Consider the following 16,328-nt stretch of genomic DNA (forward strand, 5'->3'; position numbering starts at 1 on the left):
GTACGAATAAAAACTTAAGGCATAAGAAATATTTTTGACGAATGTTTGACAATTGGCAATCAATTTTTTTGACATAAACTGTCCGCGATTTTGTAAAATGCGATCAAGAATCAAAAAATACATCGAAACGTTTACAAATAAATGTTACTAACACTTTAATATACTTTTAGGAGTTATGGTTGCTGATTTAAATATCGTGCAATAAACTGTTTGTGCTAACGAATTGTAATAATCTGAGAAAACGCTAACAAAATGGATGTAGACATAGGTGAGTTTTGTATTTACAGTTATAAGATGCTAATTCAGCATCAATCTAGAATAATCTACGTTCTATGTTCTTTATGGACAATAATCATAGCTATTGCAGAATATGTAGAGAAATAGGGCTTCGTAATGTTTTGCGTCGAGCCATAAAAATCGCTTCCTGAAGGTAACCTAAAATTTTTCTATGTAATTATTTTATTGACTTTTTGTAGGACTTATGCTTCCGAGGTTTTCGACAGGAGTTTATCTATTCATTGGCGCTTTTGATTGGTTTACTCCAGTGTTGAAAAGATAAACTTTTGTCAAAAATCCTCATAAACCTGGCAAAGTGGCAAAATGCTATTAATTTACTAAAATTATTGTTCATTCTGGCTGTGAAAGCGAGAGTTTTGAGGCTGTTCTCCTGTCTGTGGATTCTGCAACTTCTGCTTATGTGGCCATCCTGGATGGTGTTGCTTCTGAGCTTTTGGGCTAGTCCATCTCCATTTGTCGGGCTTTTTGATGTAGATGCCAGTAATCATGATTAGTCATTAATTTCTAACTTTATATTGTCTTTGACTGGAAGCATGCACCTTTTATGGCCTCTTGGCATTTGAATATTTTATCTAAACTGTTTTGTCAAGGTCCACATCTCATGATCCCAAGTCATGGATATTATGTGTCAATATTATCCATGTATTGACTCTTTATCTTGGGCCTAGAGATCAAATAGAGATGGGTTCTAAATTTCTTGACCATGTATAATTAGAGTGCATTTGTATAATTTTTGTATGTTATTTTTTATACAAGCATTCTGCATAACATTCATAATAGTTATACATACATGAAATCCATATAAAATAACAAGTAAAGGCTCTATCAATACTAAAAAGCAATTTCTGTCAGACAACTAATTACTAATGTTCACTTTATTTGTGTGAACACATTAATTTTATATTTTCTTATGGAATAAAATATGTATGAATTAGAATACTCAAACCTGATATTACAATAATAATTTGTTTTCATATAATTTCAGATGGACGGAAATCAAGATCCCGGAGCAGATCTGTAAGTAAAGTATTAGGTGTACAAATAAGTTTCCACTGTGTTTTTACAAAAACTAGAGGTTTATTCTCAAAGAACAGCACATTATGTTTTATTCAAAGTATTGTCCATCATTAGCCACTACTTTTTCCCATCCTTCTGGCAGCATTTGAATACCACGTCTGAAGAACTCTTCATCTTTTGTAGCTATCCACGAATCGAGCCAATTTTTAGTATCTTCATATGATGTAAAGTACTGCTCAGACAGGCCATGTGCCATTGACCGGAATAGATGATAATCAGACGGGGCAATGTCTAATTCGGGGTGAATAAGGCGGGTGAGGTAGCACTAAGCACTTCCCAATTAACTGTTTCTAAATAATTCTTGACCGGCACCGCAACATGCGGACGAGCATTATCATGTAGGAGAATAATATTGTCACGTCTAGAGTAGTAATGGGCGCATTTTTCCTCAAGTGCTCGGATCAATCTCATTAACTGTGTTCGATAGAGAGCTCCAGTAATGGTTTTGCCCGGTTTAAGTAATTCATAATAAATGACACCAAGCTGATCCCACCAAATAGACAGCGAGAGTATGTGCTTTGTTGTTTTTAAACTTTTGAAATGACTCACGACAACTTCTCTCGCTCAAAGATGCTTCACCATAAGCTTCTACAAGTAATTGATGGGCCGCAGCTGCAGTTTTCTTCACATTAAAGAAGTAAAGTAACAGTTCCCGCAAATGACGCTTATTCAGTACAAAACTTGTCATTTTTGCAGAAAAAGAAATATGTGATATGGAAAAAGAGTCACTAATACTCTAAGTGTATGTTGTTACTAGATGTCTAAACTCACGATATCACTTACATCTGACGATTTTAACGTAACCTCTTAATGTGGTCATCTTTCGTTAAACGGCGGAAACTTATTTGTACACCTATTAATTTATTAAAAAAATCATTAAATAAGACACTAGACAGTTTAATCAATGCTTCTTATGATTCTTCTGGTCCTGTTAGTTACAAACCACCGCCAGTGGGCAACATGTAGAAGTTCAGAATATGTATTTTGTATGTTTTGGATAAAAATAGTTGACATACTCAGAGGCATTAATTAATTACTTAACTTTGATTTTGACGTAAACTCTGGAAAGACCATTTATGTGTGAATGTGCGAGTATCGGCAGTTTTGTGTTTAGAAGTTGATGTGCGCAGTGCGATAGAGAATAGAGATGGCCTTGTCAGTATGTAGTATGTACAAGTAGTAAGAGTGTTAGTTTCGGGATGATAAAAGGGCAAGTTTAATGTTCCATTGTTACTACCGGGGGACAAAGTAACAAGTGACTAGTGAAACTCTTACAACTCAAACTCAATTTTTTTTATTCAGAATAAATTTTTGCAAACATTCTCTGAAAGTCTACATGATGCCTACCATCAGTTCGGGAACTACCCCGGCCATTACAACAAGAACCGGCTCTTACAACTCTACATAATATAACATTTTCTGTTAAACTATCTGACTAACAATTCTATTGCAGGTAGAATCAGACTCCAAGATGTCACACGACGGCTCCGCTCGCGGCAAGTCGGGCTCCCGTTCCCGGTCACGGTCCTCGGGCCGGAGCTCCCGAGCCTCGTCCCGGTCTCGATCCGGCTCCCCGAAGTCCGCTCGATCGCGGTCCGGCTCACCGAAGTCTCCCCGTTCGCGCTCCGGCTCGGCGAAGTCCGGTAGCCGATCGCGAAGCGGTTCTCCCAGGAAGTCCAGATCTAAAAGCGGCTCCCCCAGGAAGTCCAGATCTAGAAGTGGTTCCGCCGCTTCCAATAAAAGCGGGTCCAGGTCCCGAAGTGGATCGCCAGCTAAGTCCAGATCGAGGAGCGGATCGCGTAAGTCTCGATCGAGAAGCGGATCGCCGGCTAAGTCTCGATCACGAAGCGGATCGAGAGCGAAGTCTAGATCGAGAAGTGGATCTCCAGCTAAGTCTCGATCGCGAAGCGGGTCGCCGGCTAAATCTCGATCGCGAAGCGGATCGCCGGCTAAATCTCGATCGCGAAGCGGATCGCCGGCTAAATCTCGATCGCGAAGCGGATCGCCGGCTAAATCTCGATCGCGAAGCGGATCGCGAGCCAAATCGAGAAGCGCATCCCGTTCTCGATCCAGAAGCGGATCCCGGGGCAAGTCCAGGTCCAGAAGCAAGTCGGGCAGCCCTGACAAGAGCGCCAACACGTCCAGAAGTAAATCCAGATCGCCCAGCGGTTCACCGGATAAAGTGAAAAGTCGCTCCAAGTCCAAAAGTCGTTCTAAGTCGAAGAGTGCTTCGCCCCGCCGCAGTAAGAGTCGCTCGGTCGAGCGCATGGACGTGGACGACGCGAAGCCAGCTGGTAAGTTGTAATACCTTCATCATCATCATCATCATCATCACCCAGTGCCACTCACAGTTATGTAATGAAAAATCATACCTCTTTAGCTATCCATACTAATATTATAAATGTGAAAGTGAGTCTGTCTGTCCGTCCGTCCGTCTGTCTGTCTGACTGTTAACTGTTTACGCTCAAACTGCTAAACCGATTTTGCTGAAATTTGACATGGAGATCTTTTGAGTCCCGGGAAAGGACATAGGATAGTTATTATCCCGGAAAATGTATGGTTCTCGCGCGAAAAACTAATTTTGTCGTAAGCTAGTTGCAGGCATCATCTATTAATCTAGTAAGAAGTTTTTGATTATAATTATAAGGTTGAAGTCTGCAGAGTATGGCAAACAATTATACATACATAGTACATACAATACTTAAGATCTAGATTGTAGAAGAACATAACCAACTTTCTGATGCAATTAATTTTGATGTTTCTTGATAGCAATGAATTATTGTCAATTTTGGCACATTTTATATGTATACTAGCTGTTGCCCGCGACTTCGTCCACGTGGACTTCAGTTTATAAAGCGCGATGTCAACAAACTTGGTGTCAAAAGCTTTTATAAAAAAACCCTGGCACCCCTTAAATCAATACAGCTGTGCAGTGTGCACACAATAAGTATTTCATTTTTTTATATTAAACTTTATATTTTATGCCAAATTTTAAAGCTTATTTAGCCCCCCAATTACACAACTTTACCCATAAACTATTTATCATTGATAGGTTTAAGGTTACGTCACTGCACAGATAAATTATTGAGTTATTTAATACCGTAGAATAGATATAACAATCGAAAAAAATCGAAACTTAAATGTACGATGATACCACCTCTTATAGAAAGACTTTTGAGCAAGCGTCAGCGCGATGTTGAAGACGCACGGCGCCATCTATTATGAATTTTTGGAACTAACTCAATTTGAACAAATTTACGCATTTTCACCCCCTGACAACCCTTTTTTCCAGTAAAAAAGTAGCCTATGTCCTTTCTCAGGCTTTAGACTATCTGTATACAAAATTTCATTACAATCGGTTCGGTAGTTTTGGCGTTTGGCGTGAAAGCGAGACTGACAGACAGACAGAGATACTTTCGCATTTATAATATTAGTATAGATTATGTGCACACTGCACAGCTGTTTTTGGGTATTTTGATTAATTAAGGGCCGCGCTACACCGGAATGGCAGCGGCGAGGCGAGCACTTTCAGCGCTGCCATTCCGGTGTAGCGCGGCCCTAAGAGTGGTACCACTTACCAGGGTTTTTAAAAGTTTTTAAATTTGACACAAATTTTGTTGACACCGCGCGCTATAAACTAAAGTCCACGCGGACGAAGTTATTATACATAAAATATATTTAAGATTTTTGAAATATTATTTTAATACACATCCAAGACCCAGGAACATTGAAAACTTTTTGTTCCGCCTGCGGGACTCGAACCCAGGACCCCCGGGATGAGCGCTGGCCACGCGCAATGCGAATTAATTTTCATCGATATTTTCATGGAAATAAGATATTTTCCCACATCAAAATGTAGCCTATGTCCTTTCTCAGACTCTAGAATAACAAAATTTCATTGCAATCGGTTCAGTAGTTTTGGCGTGAAAGCGAGACAGACAGACAGACAGAGATACTTTCGCATTTATAATATTAGTATGGATTTTTGACTTTTAAATGTAATAATTTACAGAAAACATATAGTGTGTATAAACTATAAATAACATTTATAAAGTAATTCCTTTCTTTATTTCAGGTGACCGAGCTAGCCGCTCCCGGTCTAGATCCGGCTCGAGAAAGTCCCGGTCCAAGTCCAAGTCTCGATCCAAGTCCAAGTCCCGTTCTCGCTCAAAGTCTAAATCCCGTTCTCGCTCGAGATCCCGCTCTCGTTCGAAATCCAGGTCTCGTTCGCGTTCGAAATCCAGGTCTCGTTCGCGATCCAAATCCGGTTCCCGTTCGAGGTCGCGCTCCGTTTCTCGGTCGAAGTCCCGCTCCCGGTCGCGATCCAAGTCTCGGTCGAGATCTAAGTCTCGGTCGAGGTCTAAGTCCCGGTCGAGATCTAAGTCTCGGTCTAGATCTCGGTCTAGATCCCGATCTAGATCGGCCAAGTCGAGGTCGAGGTGAGTAAAATACTTACATTTTTTTTTTTAAGAAAAAATTCAAACCAACTTTTTTTTTTAACTAAAGTTTTTTTACCAATATAATTGCTTCGTTTGTCCCCACTCGATTCTATTGTGATGATAAAAACGCAGTTGCACATCTTCTCAAGAAATCCAGCCTTGCCAAGATATTGGCAAGTCACATAATTTTTAACGAGGTTACAAGTTACAACACACTATAATTGTTAATTGTTGGTCTGCACGTCTGTCTGAATTATTATTATCATATAATAGTATGTAACAAGGTCTGAATAAGCAATGTGTACGTTTTAGGTCTCGATCTCGTTCAGGCTCACGTTCCGGCTCCGAGTCACCCTCTAGACCAGGTATTATACTATCAGTTATCTGTCTTATTATTAAAATAACAATAAAACTATCCCATCGATGTACTATAAACCAATGATATAATAATAAAAAACTCAAAGCAGATATGTTACTACCGCACGCGTTGTGAAGCTTCAAATACGACCCAATTGGGTCGTCTTTTATTTAGTCTGTCTCTTTTACGTAAATGGCATTTCGTATCTTTTGTTTCACTTATCTGTCAAATTTGTCAATGTTGTTCGGAAGAGATTTGAGCCGGAAAATAGTATGAACGTAACAGATCTGTATAAGTAGAATATCATTGCTATAAACAATATTTAACGCTTTTACAGTCCACCATACAAAAGCAAAATCTAGTCCCTCGAGTCCAGTCCAATATTCATTGTAAAGTACTTATTTATAATGGATCATAAGGATTATTATTTTATTAAGTAATTTTAATATGCTTCTCTGCTTCTTATTTTTCTATGTTTTTTTTTCAGTGCCGATGCATCCTTTGGCATGGGTGCCGGCAGAAATAATTTCCAAGGGGTGCAGATTTTAATTTTCTTTCTGTTCTTTTCTTTCTACTTTTTACGAACAACAGTGACTGTCTATTTACGTCAACATAAAACATTTAGTGCCGAAACATTACGAACTATCCTTGTACGGCATGGTAATAGGGTTACAAAATGCTTTTATTTCAATAATTCCTGTTGATCCAGAGATTCCCATGGGGTGCAAGTGCACCCTCTGGCACCCCCCTGCCGGCGCCCATGTCCTTTTGGATACATGGACTCCACGGTAACCACGTTTTCGTATCCGTTTGGATACCGTGGACCGTAAAAGTGTTAAAGAATGCAACACCTAGGACAGAAACAGACCGCTCAAATGTTACTGTTACTTTTTCTTTCAAATGTGTTTTCCTACCGAATATCAATTACATAATATAAGTATATAATATACTAGCGGCCCGCCCCGGCTTCGCACGGGTGGACATTGATTTTTAAATATTTTTTTTCAATCATACAATACACATTTTTATTGTATTTTTTTTTAAATATTTTAAGTGTTATGTTTGATTATTAATTCAAAAATAATACTCGTAGTCATTCAAAACGTAATTAATTAATGAAGCACTATAATATTATCCCATCAATGAAGTGGCACGCTGTCGCATTTAAACTATTATATTATAAATCTATTGTGTCTGCGATTCTAATGATCGAGGGAATAATAATTAATATTTACGTGGACTCTCCGGGCGAGCACACCCGCGCGGCGCGCCTTGACGACGCCCAATTCGCAACGTGCAGCAGAAATCGTAATATTTTAATTTCGCCATAACATTAAAACCAAACGTCCAATTTTAATCATTCAAAGACAAAATATTATCTACATTAACTGTACTTAGTAATGAAATAATTTATTTTGATAAGAATTAATGCCATGAGTAAAATAAAGGCATTTAAATGTAGTCCAAAAACATATCAAGATTTTTTAATAAAAAAATGGTTATTGTGCCTCACTCAACATAGATAGGTATAGTGTGTCGCGGACTTTTTTGTAGATATTTAAAAGATCTACAATTACTTAAAACATTTTATGGTTCTATCTTTTATAGTTTAGGCAGCGTACGCGGAAAAAGTAACATTTCTGGTTGATTTTTTACACCTTGCGTCCGAAAATCCCAAATATCTTATGGAACCCTATTTTTTTCCAAAATAAAATTTAGACTATGTTCAGCAGAATTAATGTAGGTTTCCAATGGTAAAAGACTTTTTCAAATCGGTCCAGTAGTTTCGGAGCCTATTCAAGACAAACAAACAATCAAATCTTACCTCTTTATAATAGTAGTGTAGATTAAATTAGATAAAAGTCTACTTGCTTAAAATAACTAAATAGAGCAAATAGACTATTTCATATATCCAGTAACATGCTGATTTCAAGTCACTTTAATGAGGATATAGACAGAAAAATTTTTCTTTATCACCGTCCGTACCAAAAAAGTTCTTATTGTAAAACAGAAAGGTCAAAGCACCATCTTTATGACAAACAACATTCTTGAAGATTAAAAAAAAATGTTTAAATGTTTCCAGACGCTAAGCGGCGCCGCATAGCGCGTCTCTCGGACGACGAGGCGGAGGCCGGGCCCGCGCCGCCGGCGGAGGGCGAAGCCCCGGCCCCAGACGCGGGGGACTCCTCCGACGAGTCCGTAGCTCCGGACGCCGCCAGCTCGGAGATGGCGCAAGGTACATACATACATACTTACACCTTACCATCTAGTACATACTATTGTCAGCTAAAAGTCAAAAGAAGTCGAAAAAAACTGCAGCCTTGCCCCTTATACGGATACGATTTTGATTAGTTCCAAATTGAGCCACAGTGCGATGGTGCGCTGGTGTGTATGTCGGAAGCAGAAAAAACTTCGAGATCGAGCTGATTTGATGCTGATTCTATCGAGAGTATGGCAGCTGTTGTACTTAAAACTTGATGAAGGAGCTATCTCAATACGACCGAATATATTTTTTGTTTGTTCGCGCGCAATTTCGTCGTTTATGAACCGATGTTTAAGATTATTCTTTCGTTGGAAAGACGACATTTCAGAGGTGGTTCCCTAAATAATGAAATACTGTTTGATTTCGTTTTTTTTTTTGTTAAAATGGTTCACAAAATGTTTATATTATGTCGTCAGGCATGTCGGACTTCGAGTTGATGCTGGCCCGCAAGCGCGAGGAGCGGCGCGGCCGGCGGCGGCGGCGCGACATCGACATCATCAACGACAACGACGACCTCATCGCGCAGCTCCTACAGCGCATGCGCGCCGCCGCCGACGAGGACCGCGACCTCAACAAGCGCAACCAGCCCGCCGTCCGCAAGGTACACACACACACACACGCACACACATTCTATCTTGTGATAATATTATCTGTGACCTAACAGTTTTCTATTACGTGTTCCAGGTGTCGATGCTGAAGTCGGCCATGTCACAGCTCATCAAGCGCGACCTGCAGCTGGCGTTCCTCGAGCACAACGTCCTGAACGTGCTGTGCGACTGGCTCGCGCCGCTGCCGAACCGCGCGCTGCCGTGCCTGCTCATACGGGAGTCCATACTCAAGCTGCTCATGGACGTGAGTGTGATGTGTGTGTGTGTGTGTGTGTGTGCGTCGTATGTGACACGTCAGTCATATTATACGGTCGAACCGAGACACCTTATCCTTTTTTGAAGTCGGTTAAAAACAATTTTTTATCTTCAGTTTAACATACCCCAACTTGAAAGCTAGGTACAGTCCGTCAAGAAAGTGAAGAAATTAAAAAGTGGCAACATTGTAGTGTCATCCCTTTTTTCTTAGATTGATTAGAAAGGGATGACACTACGATGTTGCCACTTTTTAATTTCTTCACTTTCTTGACAGACTATAATTATTATGTTTTCTTGTATTTTGTTTTTTTTTTTCTTAAAAAAAAGGTATGTTTTCTTGTGCAAATAAATGATGTCTATTCTATTATATTGACGACCTCAGTGGCTTAGTGGTTGAGCGTCTAGTAGCTCATGCTGTGGTTTACGGATGCGAATCCCGCTGACGGAAAGATAAAAGTATTAAATATAGTTGTCTGGTGACTGGTACCCGTAATACAAATCCTCCAGGCACTTAACACGGACTGACATACTGTGACTGTGACTGACATGGCGTGAGGCGTCCACAGATATTTTATTTCTATTCCATTCTTAACAGTTCCCAGCCATCGACAAGTCCCTCCTCAAACAGTCCGGCATCGGCAAGGCGGTGATGTACCTCTACAAACACCCCAAAGAGACGAAGGCGAACCGCGAGAGAGCCGGGCGACTGATATCGGAGTGGGCCAGACCTATATTCAACCTGAGCACGGATTTTAAAGGTGAGTCGGACTTGTCGTTCCGGAGATATGCGAGCACAAACATACAACATACATAGATACGGGTTGAATTGATAACCTCAATTTTGAAGTCGGTTAAAGTGCATTTACCTGTATATTAATATTGTAATAAGTAATAACAATCATGTTTCAGCGATGACGCGCGAGGAGCGTCAGGCGCGAGACGAGGCGATGGCGGGCGCACGGCGCAAGAGCGACGACAGACCGCCGGCCGACGAGCGGGGCACAGGTTAGAGATTAGTCTATTGTATACATTTTTCCAACTAAATTGTACAACTAAATAATTGAATACCAATCGTATCAGAACGCACACACACTTGGGCACTATAAAATTACTCCTGCGTAGCTGGCCTGTTTTGAATGAAACCGGCCACCGTCACCGAAACCGGTGTGGAAGCTATTATATTATTTATTATATTTGCAGGTCCGCGTCCGGGCGAGCCGGGCTGGGTAGCGCGCGCGCGCGTCCCCGCGCCCAGCACCAAGGACTACGTGGTGCGGCCCAAGAGCACGTGCGAGACGGACATGTCGCGGGTGAGTGGCATGTGGGAGTCACGTGATATGTGTGTGTGTGTGCACGTGCGGTGGTCACGTGACGCAGTCACGTTGGTCACGTGATAGACGCGGGGGTCGCGTGATACGCGGTTGGATTAGGGGTGCGTCATTGTTCGGGGTTGGGATAGAGATAAGAAACAAGAGATCAAGCATATTCCTATATTGTTTCAACACATAGATCTGATTATAACTAAATGGGGTATGAAATATAAGATCGAGCCACGCGCTCGGTACGATGTCGCGTCGCCATCCCCCGAGCAAACGACCTTGACCATACACTTTTTTTATTACCTTCCGAACGCCCAAATTCCGCACTAGAAACACCCCTATTGCACATGCATCAAACACTAGTTATGGACAGAACTCTGTTATATCACGTATAAGTCGCTCTAGCACAAAAAAAATCCGTAGACCTATTTGCTTACAATTCTAAAACGAAATTCAAGAGTGAAGTTATAAAAATAATAAAAAAAGGATAATTAAAGAAAAAAATATAATTATTATTATTTACATAAACATATTGTACAAAGTGCAAACATGACATGCGGTATCCTAGTGGTATTTTTCACTGATCCCAAGACCTCATGTCGTAGGGCTAGGGTGCCGCACATGCACACACACACACACACACACACATACACACTTACATGCACACAAACACACACACACACACACACACACACACATACATACATACACTGTTAATATTAATATTAATTTAGGGGACAAAAATATTTTATATCATAATATTAATACGCGAACGAAAAACTTTGTAACCCTTTTTACGAAAAATGGGGAAACGTAGGTGCATGAAATTTTGCACAGTTATAGTTTATATGGTGAAGGAGTGCATCGAACTAATATTATTTTGAAATTATGCTTTTATCTTACATTTTTTTAACAAATAAAACATTACACACACTACAACACACACACATGAGAAATGACAGATTTTTGAGTGACAATCCTATACATACGAATTATACTCTTTTATTTATGGTTGAAGTCTGTTGACAACAAGTTGAGAAATTGAAAATTATAGTTTTTTTTATTGAATCTTAGATACTATTAGACAATGCTTACACGGCCAGTCTGAGATCAGTTGAGTCCCAGAGACGAGAGTTGAAAAAAAATGATAAAGTCAATATTTTTTACAAAATATAGGTAGTAGTCCTAATGTCGTTGAAACTAAGGTCGAATTTCGACCATTGGGCGATAACCTTTATATTTACCCATGCATGAAACTCGTAGGTAAGCAAGAGTCGTATCAATTAAAACATGGATTCGATGCCTCCGGCAGAATTAGGTCTTGTTTCGTTCTTTTTTAGTTAACATTTTTTGGAGTCGGGTTTTTTTTTTTTTTAATTAATTTATTTTATTTTTTACTTATCTTACTTCAAAATTGATCTAAAAAAAATTAAAACCGGGAATATGTAGTTAGTGAAATTGTCTATAGGGCAATTCCATATGTGACTGACTCTACCTTTGATACGATTTGCGTTTTATTTTGTCATATTATATTAAGGTTACTATCATGTTGTTAGTATCAATTTTAAGATAGCTTTGTAGCAGATAAAATAAGTTAACTTATGTAGGAAAAATGGTATACACTGTTGTTTTTTAAATAGCATTTATTTAGTCAAACATAAACGTGACCGACACTACATGCAAAAGGAAGTCGTTTCCGAGAGTGTTTCTAAACACCAATAATCTTCCTCTCTGTGTGCTAAATAACTCTACTTTGTATTTTTATCGAAAGTGCATGAAACAAACTATTATAAAATGGTTACCTATAACCTGTAAGTTATTTAAAAAAATATTTATTAGCAAAAGAAATTGTTACCGACACTACAGCCCAAAACGTGACCGACACTACACTCACTTTGTGCAGGTAAAAGTCGGTAGTTTTACATTAAACTTTAAAATGTATGTATCTCAGCACGTACAGTACGAACTCTAAAAGTATATAAAAGCTAATCAGTAATTAGTTAATTCATTTAAATGCTTTTTTTGAACTTAAACGTCACAAAAACGAAAATACTAATAATTAGTCAATAAATAACTCAACACCAATTCTTCTCAAAAACTATTAACATAATAACCCAAAAGGCAGCGATAGGCAGACTTTTGTCATTTTTTTAAGCTAAAATTTTTCCATTATATGAGCCCTATAGAGGTAAGAACGACCAGACACTATGGAGTGTCGGTCGCTAATACTTTAGAAGGTTTCCAGTTCTGCAGGTCTATCTTACGTTCGATAAAGTTTAAAAATCAATAATTTTATCTTATTTTCTTGCGATATCTGTAATAATCTCATATCCTACTGCCAGATTTTTGTGGCAATTGCTTCCCATTTCCAGACATCGCAAAATTTTGGATTTTATTTGACTTTGAGGTGGTCTGGCAGGTTCTTAAAATAATAATTTAGCTTTCTGCTTCTCTCTCTGCTTTCTATAGCTATTTTCGCAATCTATCAGCAAAAATAACAAACAAAACGCTACTTTTGGGCGTGATCGACTCTATAATGTGACTGACACTACAAAAATATTTTTTAGAGTTTAGGTGTTATAAAAAAAGATGACAATTTTTTAATGCCGGTATCATTCGAGTAACGCCGTCACGTAGGTTTCTAATTTTGTTGATGTAAAAGTAATTTTACTGTAATTATAGACAAAAGTAATGATTTTATGTGACCGACATTACAACTCGACACTGTGATCTTACAAGCCTATTATATCTTTATAAAAATGAATTTTCTCGAATCTCAAAAGCTACATCGGTATTCAATTGTTTGAACAATCAATGTGTAACAAAATATGACAAGAATTACAATACATAACGTGAAAACTAAGCCAGAACTTCATCACACAAAATCACACTCAGCCGAGCTCACGATATCATCTCATAAATGGCAGCTTTGCTAGAAAAGTAATGCTTAGAAATTGTTGTTTCTATAAAATCTTAATAGTGCCATAATATTGTGACTATAATTAAGTATTTTTGATACCAAAATCAGGTATTTATTTTTTTAGTTTATGGTAGACTTTTACATGGAACTGCCCTATATATATTGTCGTTTGTTTCAAATAAACGTAATTTGTAAATACTAGGGAGATGCTGAAAGTATGCTTCAAAATTGGTATTACTTTGGAAGCTAATGTCATGAGAAACAAAAATAGAAAATTTAAAACGGGGCTTGCTATATTTTTATTATAACTTTGTAGCTTTTAAATTATGAGTTTATAAGGCTCTAAATACGGTAAATTACGGAATCTTCGTAGGGGAAGGGCCTTAACTAACGATTTTACATTATTTTCATATAATCGAAGGTGTGGGGTTGCATTATTGCCTAAGTTGCAACACGTGATGTACGGGCGTTGACTCGGTACAGTCATGTATGTGGATAATAAACAACGTCATAATCTTAATAACGATATAAAGCGCAGAATTATCATACAAAATATGCTGATATATCATAGCATTTACATTTCTGCCTCTATTTGTTATTCTTACAGAAAACTTGTATCCTTAGATCCAAGTTTAAAACATTTTGATTTGATCAAATATTCAAAGTAAGAATGTAATAAAAAATGGCGGTAGGAAAATAATTTAAAAAAGTGTATACTTACAGTAAAATCGAATTTCTTAAAGAAATACAATTTCAAATACAGACACGTGAAAAAATATTTTACCATATTCTAGAGAGGTTAATATAAAGTAAAATGTACACTTACTTACACCATAAATTAAGGTCCATAAATCTAAATAATATTTATTTGGTTTTCAGGTGGCAAAGAAGAAGATGACACGATATGAGAAACAGATGAAGAAGTTTATGGACCAGAAGCGCATGAAGGGCAGCTCGAGACGCGCCGTCGAGATCTCCATAGAGGGCCGCAAGATGGCGCTGTAGAGCACAAGATGGCGGTGTACAGACGCAAGGTGGCGGTGTGGAGACGCAAGATGGCGCTGTAGTGTCGCAAGATGGCGGACGAGCGCCATGTTACAGACAGGCGCCATCTTACGGGCAATTGCCGCATTACGTACTATCGAAGAATGATTCAAAGGCAGATGGCAATGGCACTTCATTTAGTAATTTAGGTCGGGTATGTGAATTAAATGTTGGCCGTGATCGGTCGGCTCCGGCTGGGCAGTGGGCTAGACGTAGCGCGATCGAATAACGTGTTAACGTGTCTCTGCTATCTGCCTATGAATCGATTTCTCTGAAAGTATGTCCGAGTAGGGGGGACCACTGACCTCTATAATACACATAGAGGTCAGTGGGGCGGACGCAGCCTAAATTTTTTCGACAGTCACGTGACTTTGAGAGAAGGGTTAAGTTGTTTTGCACATTGTAATTGCGTACAACCTTAAGCTGACTCTTAGACGATCAATTTTATTGTGCGATATCACGTATTGTGCAATATTATTGACCGTCTAGGGTAAATATTGAACGCCTTTCAATCTTATTGTCAAATAAACTGTTCAATAAAATTGAAGCCTGATATTGCACAAAATAATTGGCCGTCTAGGGTCGGCTAAGACGAGACCGCATTAGATAGAGAGAGACAGCGATAGAGTGCAATGGAGAAAAATATAAGTCAATAACATATTGATTCAGTCAATTATACTCACATAATATTATAGTCCTACTCGTACAATGAATAGGCTACTTGACCTTTTCGATTTCATTGAACAAATGCATATTTCTAGTAGAACTTGGCCTAGGAAACCGTATTTCACCCTTATCATCAAATAAAAGCTTACGATTGATAAATAAAGTCGATTTGAAAATATGGTTTTATGAAAATATGATTTGTAGTGACGAAAACGCTTTTGCGGTACTTCCGATTTGGATGTGACGTCATCAGACTCGTAATTTAATATCTTTTATTTATCGCGCTCGTTATATGTAAGTTTATTTGTACATAAACAATAAGAATAAGCATAGAAAGATTTGTAAAATATATTTTCTTGAATAATTCAAATAAAACATCAGTTTTCTCCAAAAGTTTTCAACATTAGAAATAATTTCTAATTTCTTATTTAATAATAATAGACTCGTACATTTAGCACATAAAAATGTTCAACAGAGTTTAAAATACAAAACGTATGACGTCACACTATGGCGGACAGTGTTTTCGGCGCCATTAAGCATATTTTTCAATCAACATTTTTATGGGTTTCTACTGAGTAAAATATTAAAATATTAGTTTTTTTAATGAATGATTAAGAAGCGAATAGCATGAAGAAAAAAAGTAGGTCAAGTAGCCTATTACGGCGCGAGAACTTTTTTAATTTATCGATGTTACATTTTAGTGTCACTACTTATGCTGGTGTTAGTGTGGGTGACGGCACTGACGGCTGCCCCGCACGACCCCATCGCAACATGCCATTAGCTTTGTCCACATTGTGCCTTTTTCTGTTCATCAAGGGCATGCCTTATAGCGCTGTCAACAGCGAACGTGAGATGAAGAGAGATGAAATCCATCCGCGTTGAAAGAAAAGTGTCATAGCGCGCGCTACTATTTCAACGCGCGTTACGGGCATGCCTCACGTTCGCTGTTGACAGCGCTATTATAAGGCATACCCTTGATGAACAGAAGAAGGCACAATGTGGACAAAGCTAATCAGTCTTCAGATGCCACGAGATCCTTGTATAGTTCGTCAAGCCTCTTTTGGTGCGTGACTTTTGATCTA

General features: G+C 38.6%; 1 protein-coding gene across 4 annotated transcripts; it reads left to right on the forward strand.

The window, feature by feature from the left end:
- Positions 1-90: 90 nt before the first annotated feature.
- LOC121738070 (serine/arginine-rich splicing factor 4) lies at positions 91-15,049 on the forward strand. Of its 4 annotated transcripts, none has more exons than XM_042129897.1 (13): positions 91-268; positions 1,283-1,314; positions 2,828-3,668; positions 5,450-5,813; positions 6,126-6,178; positions 8,255-8,407; positions 8,851-9,035; positions 9,119-9,286; positions 9,893-10,055; positions 10,207-10,302; positions 10,498-10,607; positions 14,416-14,570; positions 14,613-15,049. In XM_042129897.1, exons 1-12 carry the CDS (start codon positions 253-255, stop codon positions 14,539-14,541), a joined length of 2,307 nt encoding a protein of 768 aa, XP_041985831.1. In that variant the 5' UTR covers positions 91-252; the 3' UTR covers positions 14,542-14,570; positions 14,613-15,049. The 4 variants fall into 4 exon arrangements, with proteins under 4 accessions (XP_041985831.1, XP_041985834.1, XP_041985833.1 ...); XM_042129900.1 differs by having other exon boundaries at positions 5,450-5,720; positions 5,769-5,813; positions 14,416-15,049; XM_042129899.1 differs by having other exon boundaries at positions 5,450-5,696; positions 5,733-5,813; positions 14,416-15,049.
- The last annotated feature ends 1,279 nt before the right edge of the window (positions 15,050-16,328 follow it).

Source organism: Aricia agestis, chromosome 22, assembly GCF_905147365.1.
Source record: "Aricia agestis chromosome 22, ilAriAges1.1, whole genome shotgun sequence".
In the NCBI taxonomy this organism is placed as follows: domain Eukaryota; kingdom Metazoa; phylum Arthropoda; class Insecta; order Lepidoptera; family Lycaenidae; genus Aricia; species Aricia agestis.

Bases quoted from the DNA above. Each gene is read 5' to 3' on its own strand.
- LOC121738070 (XM_042129897.1), top strand. The intron at 3,669-5,449 runs GTAAGTTGTAAT...TCTTTATTTCAG, and splicing joins GGACGACGCGAAGCCAGCTG to GTGACCGAGCTAGCCGCTCC. The intron at 10,056-10,206 runs GTGAGTCGGACT...ATCATGTTTCAG, and splicing joins CCTGAGCACGGATTTTAAAG to CGATGACGCGCGAGGAGCGT.